Source organism: Anopheles moucheti, chromosome 2 (assembly GCF_943734755.1).
Source record: "Anopheles moucheti chromosome 2, idAnoMoucSN_F20_07, whole genome shotgun sequence".
Taxonomy (NCBI): domain Eukaryota; kingdom Metazoa; phylum Arthropoda; class Insecta; order Diptera; family Culicidae; genus Anopheles; species Anopheles moucheti.
Window position 1 is genome coordinate 8,327,829 of NC_069140.1, and position 17,725 is coordinate 8,345,553.

The 17,725-nt window shown below is 44.2% G+C and overlaps 6 protein-coding genes across 6 annotated transcripts; 3 read left to right on the forward strand and 3 right to left on the reverse strand.

Moving 5' to 3' along the window:
- The first annotated feature begins 620 nt into the window (after positions 1 to 620).
- On the forward strand, positions 621 to 1,491 carry LOC128298282 (peroxynitrite isomerase THAP4-like). The gene is made up of 2 exons (XM_053034027.1): positions 621 to 752; positions 826 to 1,491. The coding sequence occupies exon 2, from the start codon at positions 826 to 828 to the stop codon at positions 1,309 to 1,311; it is 486 nt and encodes a 161-aa protein (XP_052889987.1). The 5' UTR covers positions 621 to 752; the 3' UTR covers positions 1,312 to 1,491.
- Positions 1,492 to 1,809: 318 nt separating this feature from the next.
- On the forward strand, positions 1,810 to 3,996 carry LOC128298737 (poly(A) RNA polymerase gld-2 homolog A-like). Its single transcript, XM_053034510.1, has 5 exons — positions 1,810 to 3,109; positions 3,183 to 3,370; positions 3,453 to 3,565; positions 3,625 to 3,734; positions 3,818 to 3,996. The coding sequence occupies exons 1-5, from the start codon at positions 1,810 to 1,812 to the stop codon at positions 3,994 to 3,996; spliced, it is 1,890 nt and encodes a 629-aa protein (XP_052890470.1).
- Positions 3,997 to 5,474: 1,478 nt separating this feature from the next.
- LOC128298982 (uncharacterized) lies at positions 5,475 to 7,858 on the reverse strand. The gene is made up of 3 exons (XM_053034809.1): positions 7,825 to 7,858; positions 6,403 to 6,523; positions 5,475 to 6,327 (listed from the first exon to the last, which is right to left on the reverse strand). Exons 1-3 carry the CDS (start codon positions 7,856 to 7,858, stop codon positions 5,475 to 5,477), a joined length of 1,008 nt encoding a protein of 335 aa, XP_052890769.1.
- A 2,581-nt stretch (positions 7,859 to 10,439) lies between these two features.
- On the reverse strand, positions 10,440 to 11,877 carry LOC128298201 (uncharacterized). Its single transcript, XM_053033947.1, has 3 exons — positions 11,049 to 11,877; positions 10,854 to 10,986; positions 10,440 to 10,773 (listed from the first exon to the last, which is right to left on the reverse strand). Exons 1-3 carry the CDS (start codon positions 11,767 to 11,769, stop codon positions 10,440 to 10,442), a joined length of 1,188 nt encoding a protein of 395 aa, XP_052889907.1. The 5' UTR covers positions 11,770 to 11,877.
- A 1,710-nt stretch (positions 11,878 to 13,587) lies between these two features.
- On the reverse strand, positions 13,588 to 15,373 carry LOC128296944 (tryptophan--tRNA ligase, cytoplasmic). The gene is made up of 3 exons (XM_053032480.1): positions 15,124 to 15,373; positions 14,816 to 15,044; positions 13,588 to 14,749 (listed from the first exon to the last, which is right to left on the reverse strand). Exons 1-3 carry the CDS (start codon positions 15,278 to 15,280, stop codon positions 13,795 to 13,797), a joined length of 1,341 nt encoding a protein of 446 aa, XP_052888440.1. The 5' UTR covers positions 15,281 to 15,373; the 3' UTR covers positions 13,588 to 13,794.
- A 370-nt stretch (positions 15,374 to 15,743) lies between these two features.
- On the forward strand, positions 15,744 to 17,691 carry LOC128299766 (pinin). Its single transcript, XM_053035837.1, has 3 exons — positions 15,744 to 16,739; positions 16,807 to 17,148; positions 17,217 to 17,691. Exons 1-3 carry the CDS (start codon positions 15,881 to 15,883, stop codon positions 17,414 to 17,416), a joined length of 1,401 nt encoding a protein of 466 aa, XP_052891797.1. The 5' UTR covers positions 15,744 to 15,880; the 3' UTR covers positions 17,417 to 17,691.
- Positions 17,692 to 17,725: the final 34 nt, after the last annotated feature.

Sequence of the window (17,725 nt, forward strand, 5' to 3'; positions counted from 1 at the left end):
ACATGCCAAAGAATCGGAATCTGCAAACGCATTTGTCTCACGACACACTCACACACCGATACTCCACTACGGTCACTGCATTCCAGCGCGATAAGACGTTCGATGCACCGTCAAGAACTGGTCAAGCTCGGCCTAAGTTGCGCACCAACAGATTAGCACAGGTTTTCCTAATACAGCTGATATGCTAATTTACCCTCGTAAGCGATGTTTGCTCGCTGCACCAACTATTGTGACAGAAAAAAGGCTAAAGTTGTTGACAGACCGCACACAAATGACTGCTATCATTGGGCGCTATATTTTGACCAGCAGCCGCTGCTCCGTAGTTTGTTCTGGTGGCGTTCTGGCCCATAGTCGCAGGACGGAGTGAGAAACGTGCTGGAAAGAGACCACGATAGTGGTTGCTGGCCCGCTCAATTTTGACGAAGCTTCTCGAATTGAACTTGCGGAGCGTGCTGTCAAATGTCAAAAAGCCGGCCGCGTGCAGGAGCTGTACTAAAAAGGGATTGTTTGCAAACTATTATTTTTATAAAGGAGGTATAGAGATAAACGACAAAAAATTCGCTTTAATTCGCTAAATATTTCAACATAATCTGATCAAAACTAATATCACTTTGAGGACTTGCGGCTCCACGAAAAACTGACTGTATCTAACTGCGACCACGGCTTAAGACAGTACGAAACGTAAACAAACATCATCGTACCGGCGCGAAAAGGTGTTTTGTGCAATTACAATTATAATTCTGCAAAACGAAGTATTTCCTACCCAAATACATGATCACAGTCCGTAATACTAATAATTTAACAACGTTTTGTTCTGTTTTGTAGATGGCTAAAGTACACGAGGCATTGAAACCCATTCAATGGCTGATTGGAACATGGGAATCCGTGACAGCGAAGGGAAGTTATCCCACCATCAAAGATTTTTCCTACAATGAGATCATCAAGTTCGAATCCTTGGGACAACCGTTGCTTAATTACGAGGCGAACTCCCGTCATCCCGTGTCCGGCGCACCAATGCACCTCGAAAGAGGCTTTCTTCGCATAAAACCAGGCACCAACCAGGTGGCGTTCATGGTAGCACACAACTTCGGTTTGGTAGTGCTGGAGGAAGGAGAAGCGACAGAGCACGGAATAAAGCTGGTCTCGAAGTCTGTCGATCGAATGTCCTTCGGTAAAGATCCGGCCGTAAAAGCGGTCGTGAAAAGTTATCGTCTCAATGCGGACGGCACGTTGGAGATCCAAACGGATATGGAGACGGCTAATACACCGATGACCAATCACCTGAACGTAGTGTACAAAAGATGTGAGTGAAGACGCTTGTGGTCGGTCGATTGATCGGGTATACATTTTTGAGGCTGTAGATATAGCAAAAATCACAATGGTTAAGGGTGAGGAGTTATTTACCTCGTAGTTTAGTTGCAAACGGATGGTGTTTGACGGTTATAATGCCAAAATTGTTACCGTTCCTTATTAAACGCTGTTAAACAGTTGGGAAACAGAATTTGAAGAAAACAAACACATGATTTAATCATCCGAAGTCAGCTTGAAATTTAGAAACATACGAACCATTGTTTATCGAAGCAGCCAGTGAAAGAAATAAGCACAACCCATGCTCATAGCTATCCGACTCGGGTAAAGTCTACGGACGCAAAACAATTTTTACTGCTAACCAAGGAATTCATATCCATCCACTGAAGAGGTAAGTGTGGTACAAGTATAACCGACTTAAGTTTAGTTACAGAATTGTTCAATTTAGCCTTGTTACCGTTGCAGTAATTAAACCACTATTGAACGCACCAAAAACCGCCGATGGGAAGAACGAAGGTGAGAAAAACATCTTTCTCCAACTGTCCAAAGATTACAGCTTCGTTGTCTACTGATGCGAACTTAAAAATGGGACCCTACCAAGTCAGAATGGACACAGAACACCCTAGACATTTGATGAGAATGAACGGTTACTATGAAAACACCTCAAACACTGGCTGGAACCGTCATGTTGGATTTTACACTCAACGGGTACAATATCATCCATCGGATCCTCATCCACTCCGTTCGCATATACGCTATTTCGGCCAGCAAGTGTTCCAAAGCGATGCCACCACTTCCACAAGTACAAGCCATACGCCATACAAGTACACGGTTGATTTTTTGAACAACGTCCGGCAGCATATGTATGTCGCACGCAACGATAAAAGCCACGGAGAACGCATTGTAGGAAGACGTACAGAATCTGTCCAATCGAATCATACGTTCGCTAATTTGCTACGCTGCTACGGTTATCACAACAATTGGCTTTTGTTCAAATTTGGGTACACCTATCAAAAAGAACCGGTGTATAGAGGCAAACATGAAACATGGACACAAAGCGTCCGTGAACCTCCGAAGTTCTTTGAGCGTGAGCGGGTACAAGAACAACAATTAGACACCGACACACCGCCACAACAGCATTCTTATCTGTTAGAACAAACGGAGCAAAAGAAAATCAATCCAGCAACAGAAAGTATCGGTGGCTTCCAGGACTATGAGGAGGCCTTTCTATCTCCGGCCATTGAAAAAGAAGAGAATTCAGTCAAGGAGACTTCATCACCTAATCGTGTTACGTCACCTCGCAACAATTCATTCGAAGCAACACCAATGCACGCTACCAATGTTTCGCCGACGGAGGATGCATTGTCGAAGGATATTTGGCGCATGTTTCACGCGAACAAGCAGTCCGAGGCAACGTTTGCAAAAAAGATGACTCTGTGGCAAAAGTTGTACAACTCCTTCCAGGAGATGGCATCCTGGTTGCCAAAGTACGAACTGTACCTGATGGGAAGCACCATATCGGGCTTCGGTACGGACAACTCAGACATGGACATGTGCATCGTGGACATTGATGGTCCAACGTATTGCGATTCGCGCACGGAAGCGCTCAACAACTTGCTGCGGGTGAAAAGCTTCATCGAATCGATCCCCACTTCCAGCAGCTTTGAGCATCTTGATCTGATAAGGGCAAAGGTGCCCATTCTACGGTTTCGCCATGTGCAGCAAAATATCGACATCGATCTGAGCATCAACAATCGCGTGGGCATACGAAACACGCATCTGCTGCACTGCTATGCTCAGTGTGCGTAGTGGTAGTTAGGTTTTTTTAAACACTTATTGGCATTGGCACTTATTTTATTTCTCTTGCGTTCCAGTGGACGTGCGTGTGCGACCGTTGGTGATGGTCATAAAGCTGTGGGCTCAACATCACAACCTGAATAATCCGATAAAGTCCACCATGTCGAGCTATTCGTTAGTGCTGATGGTTATCAACTTCCTACAGTACGGCGTTACACCCGCGGTAGTACCGTGTCTGCATAAGCTGTATCCGGAAAAATTTTGTGTAAGTAAATGATGCAATATTATACCTTTTTCGATTTCAATATAAGTTTACGCAAAAAGAGCCGCTTCTTGTGTTCTTGCAGCAAGACAACTATAATAGCAATTTGCTCGAACGCATCGATCCACACGAATCGGAAAATAACGACAGTCTGGGAGAGCTGCTGCTTAAATTTTACCAATACTATGCCGAGTTTGAGTAAGTTTTCCCATCGATGTATTGTATTCTGCTCTTCATTTTAGTATCCCTCATTTTAGTTATGCAAACTATGCTATATCGGTTAGGATGGGAAGCATTTTGCCTATAGCAGATTGCAAATGGAATGGTACCGAACAGTTTGCCCTTACCAACTATCTGTTTATTGAAGGTATTGTATGATTTGCCACATATAGTGGCAAAATACATAAATAACGAGATTATACAGCCATTCTCATTCTTTAACCCTTACAGAACCATTCAATCGTACAAACACCGGTAAATCGGTCCATGACAAATTTGTGTTTGAACAGATCAAGTCCGCATTCGCTGCGTCCTGGAAAATGCTAGAGGAAAACGAAAGCTTAAGCATCTTGTTTCGCAAACCACTCCTCGCATCCTCTTCGATTCCATCACCAAATAGCTATTTTTAATCAAAACATTCCTTTCTAAAACGAAAACATTAAAATACGAAAAAAACGATTAAAAGAAGCAAAATAAACCTATAACACTTTTTCTCGAAGTATTATGGGAAATAATAAATAAATTTATATAGAATTGTATCTTATTTAAATACGGTACAAATAAATTATAAGGTAACCCACATAATTGTGTTTAGTTTTTGTATTAATATAACAACAGTAGAATAATATTACATTTTTTGATACTTTATTTTTTTGTTGTCTTTACAAAAGCTTTTGCCATTTTTTACATGTTAATAACTTAACCTGGACTAATCTGTACAGCCAATGTGCAGTGCAATGTTAATGGAATGTTGGTAGGGATGATAAAGCAGTAAAATACTCATAGATGAGTAGGGAAACAAAAGAGGATTCTTTAATGCCAGGGAGCAGGACACGAAGGAGGGATACATTTGTGGATTGGAATTTGTGCATTAGGGGGTAAGTTACGGCTGTGAACATATAAAAGGATTATATTAGATTAGCACATTGAGCACCGAATATTCGACACTTTTCCTCCTAATGCCATTGTGATGGAATTTAGTAGGAGTAAACCTTCTGACCTCGCTCATATACTTATGGATCTTAACACCAAACAATCCCTGAATAGTACTGGCACAATAATGCTTATCACATGCTTAGCAGTCTTTAAAGACACATTTTGGTTGCTAGGAACATGAGTTGGAGGACACGGTAGATACAAGTACACCACGTGCTCGCACAAATTTCACGAAAACTTGCAAAATATGCAATGCGCGTAACAGCGTTACAGTAACGGCAATTCGCTGTGGTTGAAATGTATGCAATACCTATATCCTTGTATGATCTTTTCATAAGTTATTTTCTCTCGTTTATGTTCAATACGCTGTGTTTTTCTTACTTTGGTTGTACTATCCATGTACTAATTAAGAAGTACTAGTTCAGGTCTCCCGTATATCCTTTTGTTTCCCTATCTTTGCAATTAATGTTATCGTAACAGCTATTGTAATAAATACTTGGTTTCGTGTCGACATAAAAGTGTAATTAAATTAACAGGTATAAATATGTGAGCAAACCAAATTCAGTCCAAATCTAGCAAAAATCATCTGGTGACTTAGCCCCTTGTGCATTACACTTAAACTTCGTCAAGAAAATGGAAAATTTCATCAGGAATTTTAATGTGAATTTTTTAGGCAAGAGGAGAGTCTCCAGAAGGTATGCAAATATAATATTAAAATGTAATTGAGTATTCTAAATAAATTACTGATGTGGTTCATGGACGAATGATGTCACTATATAAAAATGCTTTGAAGCAACCTTCTGTCTTACTTAAAGAGCCTTGCAAGATTTAAAACATATTCAAATATTTATAATATAAACTTTAAACGATAAATCTAAATTAGAAATGGAGATACACCTGCGACAAAATAGTCATCAGCATGTACCAAAGGTACATATTGAGTATTATAGCTTCAATGGCTAGTGTGGAGCTCACCCAATCCTGAGTCTTCATCCGTTACTTCCCATTCTTCCATATCAGTGTCCATATAAATCAACCGATTCTGGTGATTGAAGAATGCGTCGTCATTCAGTATATTGTAGTCCAACCAGTCAACACCCACGCCTCCCAAATTTCTTTCCAGCTCAGTGGTTGCTGAATAATCCACCTCCATTGGTTCCGGCTCTTGAACCGACAGGAATGGATCCTCTATCGGAGGATCGGACTGAATGCTGTCCACGAGACCCGTAATGGTAGGCATTTCTACATCCTCGTCGTCTATAGCCATCCGCAAACATTCAGACAGTTCAGATGAAGGCTCAACCTCCATACTCTCAGAATTGAGATCAAGTTGATTTTCCATTCGGAACCTTTCGGAATTAGCGGAAAAGCAAGATGGATTTTGTGTGAATGAGACGTTTGTCTTATCTACCGGTGGTTGTTCGATAACTTCCTCTACGGTCGTAGGTTGTTCACTGTGTTCATCATCGTCCACCTCCATAGGCAAGCATGATGCGTTGGATCCATTTTCCGGCTCATTGCAGTCATTTTCCAATTCGGCTGCTGTTGGCTTCGCCGGGTTAAGTGTCAGCAGCTTCATCATGTATGGAATTTCATTTGCGAGGGCTGATAGCTCCATTGATTGCAGTTCTTCCGGTAGAATGGCACGGAAATTTACATTCAGTGTGTACTGCCGCTCCAATTGTTCGGCAGTTTCGCCGGTTTTCATTACCGGTTCGTTTCCATCTGAGCTATTGTCGTCACCATCGGCTCGATCGGTTGTCTTCGAAACATGCTCAAGCATCTTGAGATACTGTATTGCTTCACTGATGAACAAAGAAAAATGTATATGACCTAGCTTGTTCATAGATCTTTTTTGCACTTTTTTGTCAGTTTCTTACACAAGTATCTTAGCTTTTGAAGTCTTAGAGTGTAGTTGCAGTATGGTACGTATCTGCTCGTACACCTTATTCATTTCCATCAAACGATTGTGCTCTCGGATGCATGCTTTTTCGCAGACAGCTGAAAAAGAAAAAAAGAAGACCACACATTGAACACCAGGAGTAAGTTGTCATAAAATCGTAAAATCATAAAATTCCCTTTTCCTCCGCTCCGTTCTCCGTTCACCCGTTATTCAGATCGCCACGCGCAGCACAACGTAACACACATTCACCGTGGGCCATTGGTGGAACAAGCTCCTGGAGAGCCCTGAGCGGAAATGCAGTTGGGAACCGCCGCACTGAAGCTCGGGCAGTGCGAACTGCTCACATTTAAACCGACTGGGATTAAGGGTGGGGGTGGGGTTGGGGCGGAGACTCCTCCATCGCGGGTCACCAACACGAAAGGAATGTGAAGGGTTAGTTTTGTCCATCACATCTCAGACTGTCCACAATTCGCTGCGGCTATAAATATTACAACAATGACACGTTTTTTTTTCTTCGGAGAATCTCTAGGTAATAAGGGCGGCAGGCTTAGACCTTAGGCGATCGCTTACCCTAGGAGCGGAAATGCAGATTCGAACCGCCGCTCTGAAGCTCGTGCAGTTGAATCTGCTCCACACTTCAACCGACTGGGATTAAGGGTGGGGTTGGGGTGGGTATCTCGGAATCGGGGGATGAGGTAGTACATGCGCAGCCCGACACACGCATTGGTCACTATCATGGAAGGAATGCAAAACGTTACATTTGTCCATCACATCTAACAGTGTCCACAATTCGCTGCTGATATAAATATTACCACAATGACACGTTTTTTCGCAGAACCTCAAGGTAATGAAGGTGGAAGGTTAAGATCCCAGACGATCGCTTATCCTACGAGCGGAAATGCAGTTTTGATTCGCCGCAATAAAGGGCGCGCAGTTGTATCAGCTCCACACTTCAACCGACTGGGATTAAGGGTGGGGTTGGGGTGGGTATCTCGGAATCGGGGGATGAGGTTGTATATGCCGAGCCCCACACAACCATTGGTTGTTAAAACGAAAGGAATGCGAAACGTTAGTTTTGTCCATCACATCTCAGAGTGTCCACAATTCGCTGCGGATATAAATATTACAACAATCACACACTTTTTCCGGGGCCCTCCAGATAATGAGGGCGGCAGGCTTAGATCTCAGGCGATCGCTTATCCTACGAGCGGAAATGCAGTTGGGGACTCGATCAATAGCGATCACAATTATCACGCACAGCACACCATCAATGACGATCACAACTATCGCGTACAGCACACAAGATCGCACTAGATCGGCGGTTTAACATTGGCGCCTTTTTCTGCGCAACCTTTGCCCTTTCGCAAGGGCAGAATCTCACACGGAAAATATCTCTTACCTTTATTGCGGCACTTATGCTCTTTCTTATCCATCGGCAATGCTTTGGGTGTTGTTTCTGTTTATTAGCAAAATTTCCAAACAAAAAATGGATGGAGTATTTTTGCAGTTTTTTTTTTTGCAAGCGATGAATCACCAACCACGCCGGCGGCTAGTAGCTTCCACGGTGAATGGATCGAGACTGCAAGCGCTTACCACCGGCAGCGCAGACGTGTGTGTATATTCGCCCTGTAGTTGATGAGTGGTAGGATGCGTTTAGCTTGCATAGGATGTGCAACGGGCGGTGCGCGTGCGGAACACTTGCGCACTTTTTTTACGTCGACGTCGTTTATGTTTATGACGTCATTTAAATGATAATTTTAATTAGAATTGGAAATTAACTGATATTTTATGAGTTACAGAAATGTTAATTTAAAAATCAAAATCATGTTTTTTGTCTTTTTGGGGGTTATTTTAACACACTACACAATGTTAACTACTACTAATACACATTACACACTATCACACGTCGCCGGGATGAAATAGAATGAATGGAAACCCCGCTCGCTACGGTGCTTCCGCGCTGGAAGTGAGTTTCACAATTGAAGGCGCGCGCTGCAAATCTTAACCGTGCATCGTACGTGACTGACCGCAATGAATGATCGAGTCGGAGTGTTCGGTTGACAAAGATAGTCCCGTATTAGTCTTTTTTTTGCTCTGGTAAGCAACGCCGAAGAAGCGACCTTTAACAGTGAACAGTAGCGACTAAACGACGCCAAATAAAAGTGGTTGCTATCTAGCTGGTTGGAGCTGGAAATAATAATTATTTTTTAGTCTCAATCTTGTAAAGCTATGTAAACATATGTACACGTATGTGTAAAAAGGCGTTACGATCTACTGCAAACTAATGCTTTAAGTAGTTGCAATAACTCAGTTTAAAAGTATATTACATTAAAACAAACTAGCCATATTGATGAAAGAGAAATGAATTATTATCTAATAAATCGGAATCCCTCCCCTTATGTCAGCGCTATTTCTAAATATTTTCTACTCCTTGCTTGATTCCTTGGGTTTTACAGCTAGCTTTCGTCGTTAATTTTTTAAATCTTTTAATTCATTATAATTTTGATAACACAATTATTGCAGTTAGTCGCTTGTTATCGTCCATGTTATTCATTTAAGATAATTGTTGAATATTATTCAACGGTCGATTGAAATGCGACAACTGGTATCGACCGTTTGGCTGTAGAGGGCGCCACTTCGAGCGGAGCAACCGATCGAGCCGAGCACGCCCGAAGTAAAAAGATCAACGACCAGGAGTAGAGGAATCTGTAAAGCTAACCCGAAGAACGAGGACGTGATTTTTTAGGTCCACAAATAAAGTGTGCTAAAGAAAGTCCTGTTTGTGCGTTTTTATTATGTTTGTGCATTAGTGTTTTACGTTATTGAAAGAACGCTGTTGCTTGTCGCAACAGTAATTGTTCATAGCTAATATAGTCATTGAGTACATACTTCTGGTCGGTTTTTGGTAGAATTTCATACAACTGAGAGGGAATTTGAGGAATCTACTCCTCTACTCTACTCAAAACACCTGTCGCGACGAACGAAGCTGGGAAATAAAATAACTTATATTATATGTCCTTACCTTCTCAGTGGCTTCCGAAAAGAAGATGCTCTCCCGTATGAGCAAAAAGACAATGGTGAGGTTGCTACAATGGCGAGTTCTATGAGCTGTACGACGAACTCACTGTACTGCGGATTGGACTTGCAGAGCTCCGATGGGTTGGTGACGTTATGAGAATTGCACCAGACGACCCAGTTCGTTAAATCCTTTTTGTCATGAGGGATTATTATCAAGTGATAATCCAACCTAGAACCTTCACCCCGTCTCGCACAGATGGGTACCAGCATACGGTGAGATGCCGTTGGGGGTTCAGGATCGAGGGTGTGTCATGACGGAAGGACATTATCTCTCAGGCAGTGCGTTCTTATAGTCATGAAAGTAAAATAATTGTAAGCATACTCGCGTGCACGACTTAACCTATACTTTATCATGACGACAGACCTTAACACTTTTAGATCGTCCACACGGACAGAGGAGGTGTGCTAGATCTCAAATTGAGATGAAGTGTTGGCGTTGGATTAGGAGACGACGGCGCTCGATTGTGTGCGGTTTAGAAGAGTCCTGCAGTAGGCCCAGACCGCGAAGCGTTTGTAGCGCCTGATGAGTAATTCATTAAGAAAATTAATTATTAATTCTCAGCATAAATGTTCTTCACCACTTACCTAAACTAGTTGATTTCCGATGTTTGTTCTCTTCATGTCTGCTTTGAATGATCGACAAACTCCTTTGGTCGAGGATTACCGAGGGCCGTGGATCAGCTCTCATCTGGACTGGGAGTTCCGTCGCAAGGATTGTCTTTTCGGCTTCTTACAAAATAGCTCTGTAGGAAGTCGTTGCATGCAGCACATAATCTAATCGATCGTTAAGCTACATAAAATAAAAAAAGTCTTCTTTTGCAGGTTATATGATTCTTTCCGTTTGTCTCTTGGCGACCTTGTGAAGCAGTATTATTTTTACCAAACTATATTTAAGGTATTTACTATTACAAACAATTGCAAAAAACAGAAAGGATGCTACGGAAGATAGTAGTAACTGTACCCATCGGCACTGTTCGCTATGTACCACTGATGGTTGTGTGCAACGGGCGGTTGAACTGGTGGCTGTGGTGTGGGCATCGCCGGCATGATGGGCTGAGGTGCCGACGGTCTCGGTGGTGTAACGACGGTAAAGGAATGGGCCGAAACGATTGGCAGGTTGTTGTTGTTCGTATCCAGCCCAACATAGCTACCCGACGGCGGTGGAATGTGATTGAACGGAGTGACCACCTCGTACGTGTACTCGTGCGGTTCCGGTGTGGTAGGATATTCGAGTTCTCGCCGCAAATGTCTTATGTACTGTATTGCCACCCTGTGGATGTTGATGATAGGGGGACTAAGCGTCAAGCACAAACTAGACGATCGGAAACGATGATGGACAGCCATACTTGCCTTAAACACTCGATCTTGGAGTACTTCTTGCCGGACGGTTTCTTGTTGGGTAGCTTCGAGCGCAGCATGTCGAACGCACGGTTCATATCGCGCATCCTCGTCCGTTCGCGATCGCATGCGGATTTCTTATAATCTAAAACATACACGGCTCGGATAATTTCCAGCAGAGCAACCTTGGGATCGGGAGCGTCTTACCTTTCTCGATCTCCAGGGCTCTTTTCCTCCAGAGGCTAACATCGCACTGGTTCAGCACATCGGCAACAGACGAGGTGGAAGAGTTAGACGAAGGAGTCGTCATGGTCGTTAGGCTTTGGCCACCGGAGGAAAACCCACCCTCCTGCAAGATGTGATCCGGTTCCTTCGTGCTGGTGCTGGTGCTGGCAAACGATAGCACAACGTTCTTCACCAGTCGGTCACTTTCGTCCCCCATCCCGGTACTGCTCATTCTGGTAAAATCCATTGCAAACACTGGCGTCGGCGAACGGTGCACATCGTTTGCCTGTAGCAACGTGGCAGGCGGTGAAGATCGCGGTGGCGTCAGCTTAAGCACACTGACCGGAATGGATATCCCGCTCGGATCACCATTGTCACCATGGCCGGAGGTTAGCACTTGCACTGGAGGCGAAGCTATCGGTACGGAGTAGAGTGCGGTGGTCGTAGCGCCTAGATTCGTGGTGCGTCTCGTCGGGTAACGTCGTTCGAACGTGGTCGAGGGAAAGATCGCCGGAAGTGTAGCGGGCACTGGGGCAGCGAACGTGGCGAACGTGGGCGTAGGAACGTGGATGTAGCTGATGGAGGACGGAACATCGATCGACCGGTGAGCTACATCGCTTCCCGTGATCAGCGGTGAACTGCACACGGTCGGATATTCACGATCGTTCGAAAGATCGATGGGTATGAGATCGGCTATATTCATTATGCAGTCGACACTCTGTAAGCACCGTCCGTATGAAATGGAACTGCACAATATTTACACTATATTGTTTCTTTCTAATTTGCATACAGACGGTTTTGTATGCGCATGTATCCACCTTATCTGTCCCTTAACAACTGCTCTACGGAATCATTGTGCTTTCGGAACACAATCAGCCCAAACGGTTATCAAATCCACCAGCACTAGATGAACTTAACTTGACAACGTTGTACCACGCACTAGAACTTCCGTTTGCCATCAGTGCGAAACGCTCCATACGACATGCCGAATGACACTAACGCACGTCGATCGTCGATTAGCTCTTCATGGCCACGCAACGCTTGACCCTTTGCACCTAGGAGCGAGGTCCTATTCAGACAAAACTCCACATAGAACTTTTGTCGCGCGTTTTTTATTTACTTCCACCGTTCCGGTTCTATTACAACCAACCACGTTTTCCACGCAACCGTTTGGCGTACGGACGAAGTTTCCGATTTTTCTCTATCGGTAGCGCTTCCCCTTTTGCAATGGTGTTCCAAGCCACGGTGCGGTAGATTTGATCATCATCGGCAGGAGAAGTTTGATGTGTGAGTTTTTGTGTGCACAAGTGTTTCCGAGTGAAGTTTCAGCGTATCGTTGTGGCGTTCCCCGTAGAACGATGGGTAGCTGAATGTAGAGCAGCAGCATCTTTACGCATGGGTCCAACGCTGCCCGAGGATGCTTTTGTTCGCTTTTGCTTGAAGATCATTTATCTTCTTCCATTGGGACAAGGTGACAAGGAAGAGCAGGTATCTTTTACACGTGTTTCATTGAATGCTGCCGACTTCTTGTTGTTGTCTAGCGTGGAGAGTGTTTTTATGCGTCATTTTATTACATGCTTCATTACATGGTGTTAAGTCGTGTAATTCGTTGAGGGTTTTAAATGTTTTTTTTTGTTCTACGATGCTCTCACACTGTCATACGTTTGAATTAAATCTATTTTCTGTATATCTTCGAGCTGATCTTCGAACATTTAATAAACATTTATCGATTGTTTTTAGAGGAAGGATTCTGATTTTTATATTTCGTGCGGGTGTCCCCTCTATCTGCAAAGACAGTGGTACTCTACATCGCATTATCTCAGGAATTCGTGTAGGTTGCAGTCCTCGAACTTTGAGGCTGCAGGCTTGATCGTACTAGTGTGTGTCCCTCCGTTGTGCGATGTTAAGGGAACCACTAGAAAACATCTTCATCCAGTTGATCATCAATCCTGGTCTTGGGCATAGGCTATAACTCCTATCCTAGAACCCTCGAACTGCTGCAAAGTGAAGGTACGAATGACGAAAAAGTTCATAAAAAGCAAAAGCATGTCTAAAGAGAATTAAAAATTGAGATATGTGTTTTCTACCTAACAACTTAGTGAAATATCATGATTGATATTGTTATTTAACAATATGTAATTGTTTTTTAATCCTTGTTGCAACGAAGCGTTTGACGCCCCTGACGTTGCGACACCCCTGACTGAATGCTAGAACGATGTGATTGCAACGCCAGGGAGATCAGAAACGGTACGAGTTGATCACTAAGACAGGAAGGCTCTAGATTAGGCGGGGTATAAGAGACGAAGGTGGGAGGGAAACGAAAGTAGATAGTGAAAATATAACATACCAAGTAGGACCATCAATTTCAGAACGCACACTACATCTTAGCTGATATGTTTTATTTATTTGTAGGTAAAATGATATTCTTTCTTTTAGATATTCATTCAACATAGATTTATAATTTCGAATCTATAGTTTATTCATCGCCGTGCAGCTTTTTTTTTACTTGCAAAAAGCGGCTATAAATAAAAATAAATAAATACCCACCACTGATGAAAGCTTATACGCCACTGTGGTGGTACACTGCGTTCGTGTCATTTTAAACGTATTCAATCGAAGCACTGCTGCCGAACGTGGGAAGGATGAGTGACGTTAATGCCACTTATCATAATCCCCTAAAGTACCGATAATTGCTTGCCTGATGCCACCGTGTGTATCGTGCTCGTAGCTAATTTTGCTTGGGCGCCTTTTTATCCTTGCCCTTTTTCTTTCCCCCCGTGCCGGGACCGTTAACACTGTCGTCAGAGATCTTAGCGCTGAAATCGTAGTTGAGCTTTCTCGGTGTAAGGAACAGATCGAGCACTTCATCGGTTACATCCTTCCGTCGATTCTGATGCTCGGCCACGATCGGTTGTAGCGTGTCGATGGCGATCTTTTTCATTTCACCGCTCAACAGTTCACCCTTCCCGTAAGCCACACGGATACGCTCCAGCTCATCATCGTCCTCGAGGAAGAAGCGAAGCAGTTGGAAGCTCACGTCAATGTCCGTGTTACCCCCAAGCTCCCGGTGCTCCTCGAGCGTTGGCCGCCCACCAGAGAAAGCATGTTTGTTGATTTTCGTTTTGATCTGTTTCGCACTATCGGTGAGAAAAACGGCCGAATTCGTATCGCTGGCCGACATTTTCGTGCGGGCTCCTTGCAATGCGGGAAAGAAACTCGAATGGATTAGGGCCGGTTTCGGGAAGCCTAACCTTGGTGATACGTCACGCGTCATGCGGAAGTACGGATCTTGATCGATTGCACAGGGTATCAATACTGGCAGCTTGTCCGCGCCGAAGATGAACGGAAACGTTGTGGAGAACGCTGGTGCGGCTTGTGCTGCCGGAAAACCGATCTTTCCTATTACATCCGAGTCTCCAAACCCGAAGATGCCCTTCACCTGGTTGAACGTCACACATTTCTGGATACGTATAATGTTCTGATAGAACTGTGGACATTGGCCCATAAATTCCAGGTTAGAAAAGATGAACGTTTTGGTCGGATCAAACCCAATTGCGATGATATCCTTCGCGTTCTCCCGTGCCATTCGCATCGACTGCTCGACCGTCAAATCTTTCCACAACGTCTTCTCATCATCGGTTAGCTGAATGACCAACGGAACATCAAATGCCTCTTGAAGCCACCTGCAATAAAACGCTACATTTGCATCATCCATTTGCATCGACCCGTCCCCGGACTCCTCCACTTACTTCGTCACGATAAATGGCACCAGATGACCTAAATGCATCGAATCCGACGACGGTCCACGGCCGGTGTACAAGTAAAACTTTTTGCCCGTTTCCACCGCATTCAGTAATGTGTGTAGGTCACGGTGCGAAAAGAATATACCACGGCGGATCAGATGGTGAACCGGTTTTCCTGCGACCTTTTCCAGCCGCTCATTCAGGGCCGCATCGATATGTGAGCATCCGAAACGTTCTGTACATTGTAAAAGGGAAACGGGGAAAGTGAATCATGCAGTTTGTAGTGACGTTCCACGATCACTATTACTACTTACTTATCAACTTATCGTAATCGATTCCTGCATCGGATGTGCTAGTTACGGTCCACGGATCCACCACATCTTCGTCCACTGGAGCGGCCACGTTTTCTGCGCCACTGTTATGATTTTCTTCCAGCTTTAGCTGTGCTACTGTGTCCGGTAGATTGCTCATGATCTGCTGTCTTCAAAAATGCCACACTTTCATTCAAATAAATGATCAACTCGCAATTTCCGGAGGTAGTAAAGGAGTGCAATTTTCTTTGCCAACACACCGCGCTGTGGTTATTGCCTTTTTGACAGCAGGATTTGTTGTTGTGAGCTAATTAAACAGTGACAGCATCGCAAAAGCCCTTTCGCACAGTGGGGAAGAATTGTGCAAACTTTGAAGGGCTACATTGTTTTTGTGTTTGTTTTGAGGAACAGCTGAAAGCGAAACACTTTCCGGAAAATCGGATTTGTTTAATTTTAGTTGAGCAATACAGATTATGGAACATTTATGCGCATTGAATTCAAACGGCAATTGTACTAAAGCATTCATACTGCCAGCATCCATTGCTGTCATTTGGTTCGTGGTTTGCTCACTGCGTGAACCAGTGGCGCTGCAACACCAACCGTCAAAGTGTAAAATTAAAAGAAAAAAAAGAAAAGATAACCAAAAAAGAAACAAATTGTTTAACTAATGTTTTTCCGAGACAATATACGTGAAAACTTGTTAAAAGAAGCGAAAACGGAGCATTAAAGTGTGACTACAACCAGTCCGGAACCGGTCACGATGGCAACTGAGATTATGAAAGGCTACAACGATTTGCAGCAGGAGTTGGACCGTGCAAGGTGTAACCTAAAAGGCCTAAATGATAATATTCGGAGAATATTTGGACGCGATCCGGCCAGTACGGAGCAGTATAATAACAATGGTCGCGAAGATGCCACGGGACCGTATGCCCCGAACGGAGGAAACAAAAAAAGTCCCATCGTAAAGGAGGCGTATGATTCCCGCAAGCGAAGCTCAGTCGGGTTCGATTCACCTCATGGGATGGGACCGCGCCGGGACCACGGTAGAGCCTACCCGGACCCTAGCCAAAATCCAGCCAAACGGCGTGCCATAGGAGAAACGAAGTCCGTTTTCAGCCGTCTTTCCGGTCCTCCAAATCGTGATGTAGATTACGAAAAGCCACGAATTTTTTCCCGCGTCATCAAGGAACAACCCTCTAAGGAGGACATTGTGGCGGCGCAAGGTTCGGACGAACGGTCGCGTGCTCGTAACCGGCGCATCTTTGGTTCACTGTTGGGTACGCTGCAAAAGTTCTCCCAGGAGGAATCGAAACTGAAGTCCAAAGAGGAGAAGAAAGCATTGATTGAGAAGAAGCTGGAGGAGCAAGAAAAGATGGAACGAGAGAACATGCTCAAGGAGAAGCAATGCCTGTTTACGGATCGCAAGCGGCAACAGTTGGAAATCCGTGCACTGGAAACCAAGGTGGCCATGCTGAAAGCGCTGGAAATGTGGGAAAACTCGAAACGACCGCTGCAGAACTTTATCAAAACGAAAACCAACCCACCGATTTACTACCTACCAAAGCGGATGAATGCTGCCATGGAAAAGAAGCTGGCCGATTGCCAGCAGGAGCAGCAAAGTGAGTGAAGGGATATGATTCGTGCTAGCGGCATGAATTGCTAACAAAGTTTATGATTTATTTGCAGAAATGATGGAAGAGAAGCGACAAGAAGTGATGGAAAGCATTGAAGCGGTGGAAGCACGGTTCAGAGCCGACATCAAGTCGCTGGAGGAGCACGATGCGAAAGATCGTTCCAGTGGCGGTGGCTACGAGCGGGTAAAGTCTTCTGGTAACTTCGACGAAAGCATCGGTGGCGGTTCAAAGCATGATCGATCAAAGATGGAAGAAGACGATGACGACGATGATCCGCACAGTTCGTATCATTACGAGCAGGACGAACCGCTCGAAGTGGCCGAAGGGCCAGCCTTACCAGCATCGATGGTGTCAAGGTTTAAGATTACGATTCATAACACTGACCAAAAGCATGGTAAGTTAGGCAGCAACAGGCGTAAGTTAAAGGGCCATTTTAATTGATTATTCTATCCACAATCGTAGATACTATTGAACGACGGGATATTCCTTTGGAAGAGTCGAAACCTATGCGACTATTGCCTGCGGACCAAATGGAGGAAGAAGCATCCGTTATGGAAATGGATGAGGACGCGGATAGTCTCAGTAGACGCAAGACTTCCATTGATCGTTCGTCAAAGAGCATTCAGATCACGTTCCGGGCGTCCAACCCGGACGATAATTGATCGTACCGTGTGAAGCGTTGTAAAAATACAGGAAGAAATTAGTCTCATCGGCTCAGCTCTTCCGGGATAGTACTACTCCGGTTATTCGTACTACTCCGGTTATTTTCGCAACATTTTATCTAGTTTTGAAGCTATTACTGCAATACATGGATTTGCTTTTAGAGTTGTCTCTCGGGTTGAACAGACTCACAAATTGGAAATACAATTTTAGAAGCTTTGTACGCAGATGTTCATTCGCAACCATTTCGAATCGGACTGGTTAGAGAGTAGAGCCGGCAAAGTCTGAGATAAAATATCATAAGCAAGGAA

What these genes read in the sequence shown, in the direction of transcription:
- LOC128298282 (XM_053034027.1), top strand. Translation starts at nt 826, where the DNA reads ATGGCTAAAGTACACGAGGCATTGAAACCCATTCAATGGCTGATTGGA.
- LOC128298737 (XM_053034510.1), top strand. Translation starts at nt 1,810, where the DNA reads ATGGGAAGAACGAAGGTGAGAAAAACATCTTTCTCCAACTGTCCAAAG. An exon ending in GCTGCACTGCTATGCTCAGT is followed by an intron (nt 3,110 to 3,182) that starts GTGCGTAGTGGT and finishes CTTGCGTTCCAG; the next exon opens with TGGACGTGCGTGTGCGACCG. An exon ending in TGTATCCGGAAAAATTTTGT is followed by an intron (nt 3,371 to 3,452) that starts GTAAGTAAATGA and finishes GTGTTCTTGCAG; the next exon opens with CAAGACAACTATAATAGCAA.
- LOC128298982 (XM_053034809.1), bottom strand. Translation starts at nt 7,858, where the DNA reads ATGGATAAGAAAGAGCATAAGTGCCGCAATAAAG. An exon ending in GCATAAGTGCCGCAATAAAG is followed by an intron (nt 6,524 to 7,824) that starts GTAAGAGATATT and finishes TTTCTTTTTCAG; the next exon opens with CTGTCTGCGAAAAAGCATGC. An exon ending in TCAAAAGCTAAGATACTTGT is followed by an intron (nt 6,328 to 6,402) that starts GTAAGAAACTGA and finishes TTTGTTCATCAG; the next exon opens with TGAAGCAATACAGTATCTCA.
- LOC128298201 (XM_053033947.1), bottom strand. Translation starts at nt 11,769, where the DNA reads ATGAATATAGCCGATCTCATACCCATCGATCTTTCGAACGATCGTGAA. An exon ending in AGCCCTGGAGATCGAGAAAG is followed by an intron (nt 10,987 to 11,048) that starts GTAAGACGCTCC and finishes TGTATGTTTTAG; the next exon opens with ATTATAAGAAATCCGCATGC. An exon ending in TCCAAGATCGAGTGTTTAAG is followed by an intron (nt 10,774 to 10,853) that starts GCAAGTATGGCT and finishes CAACATCCACAG; the next exon opens with GGTGGCAATACAGTACATAA.
- LOC128296944 (XM_053032480.1), bottom strand. Translation starts at nt 15,280, where the DNA reads ATGAGCAATCTACCGGACACAGTAGCACAGCTAAAGCTGGAAGAAAAT. An exon ending in CGATTACGATAAGTTGATAA is followed by an intron (nt 15,045 to 15,123) that starts GTAAGTAGTAAT and finishes TACAATGTACAG; the next exon opens with AACGTTTCGGATGCTCACAT. An exon ending in GTGCCATTTATCGTGACGAA is followed by an intron (nt 14,750 to 14,815) that starts GTAAGTGGAGGA and finishes GTTTTATTGCAG; the next exon opens with GTGGCTTCAAGAGGCATTTG.
- LOC128299766 (XM_053035837.1), top strand. Translation starts at nt 15,881, where the DNA reads ATGGCAACTGAGATTATGAAAGGCTACAACGATTTGCAGCAGGAGTTG. An exon ending in TTGCCAGCAGGAGCAGCAAA is followed by an intron (nt 16,740 to 16,806) that starts GTGAGTGAAGGG and finishes ATTTATTTGCAG; the next exon opens with AAATGATGGAAGAGAAGCGA. An exon ending in TAACACTGACCAAAAGCATG is followed by an intron (nt 17,149 to 17,216) that starts GTAAGTTAGGCA and finishes CCACAATCGTAG; the next exon opens with ATACTATTGAACGACGGGAT.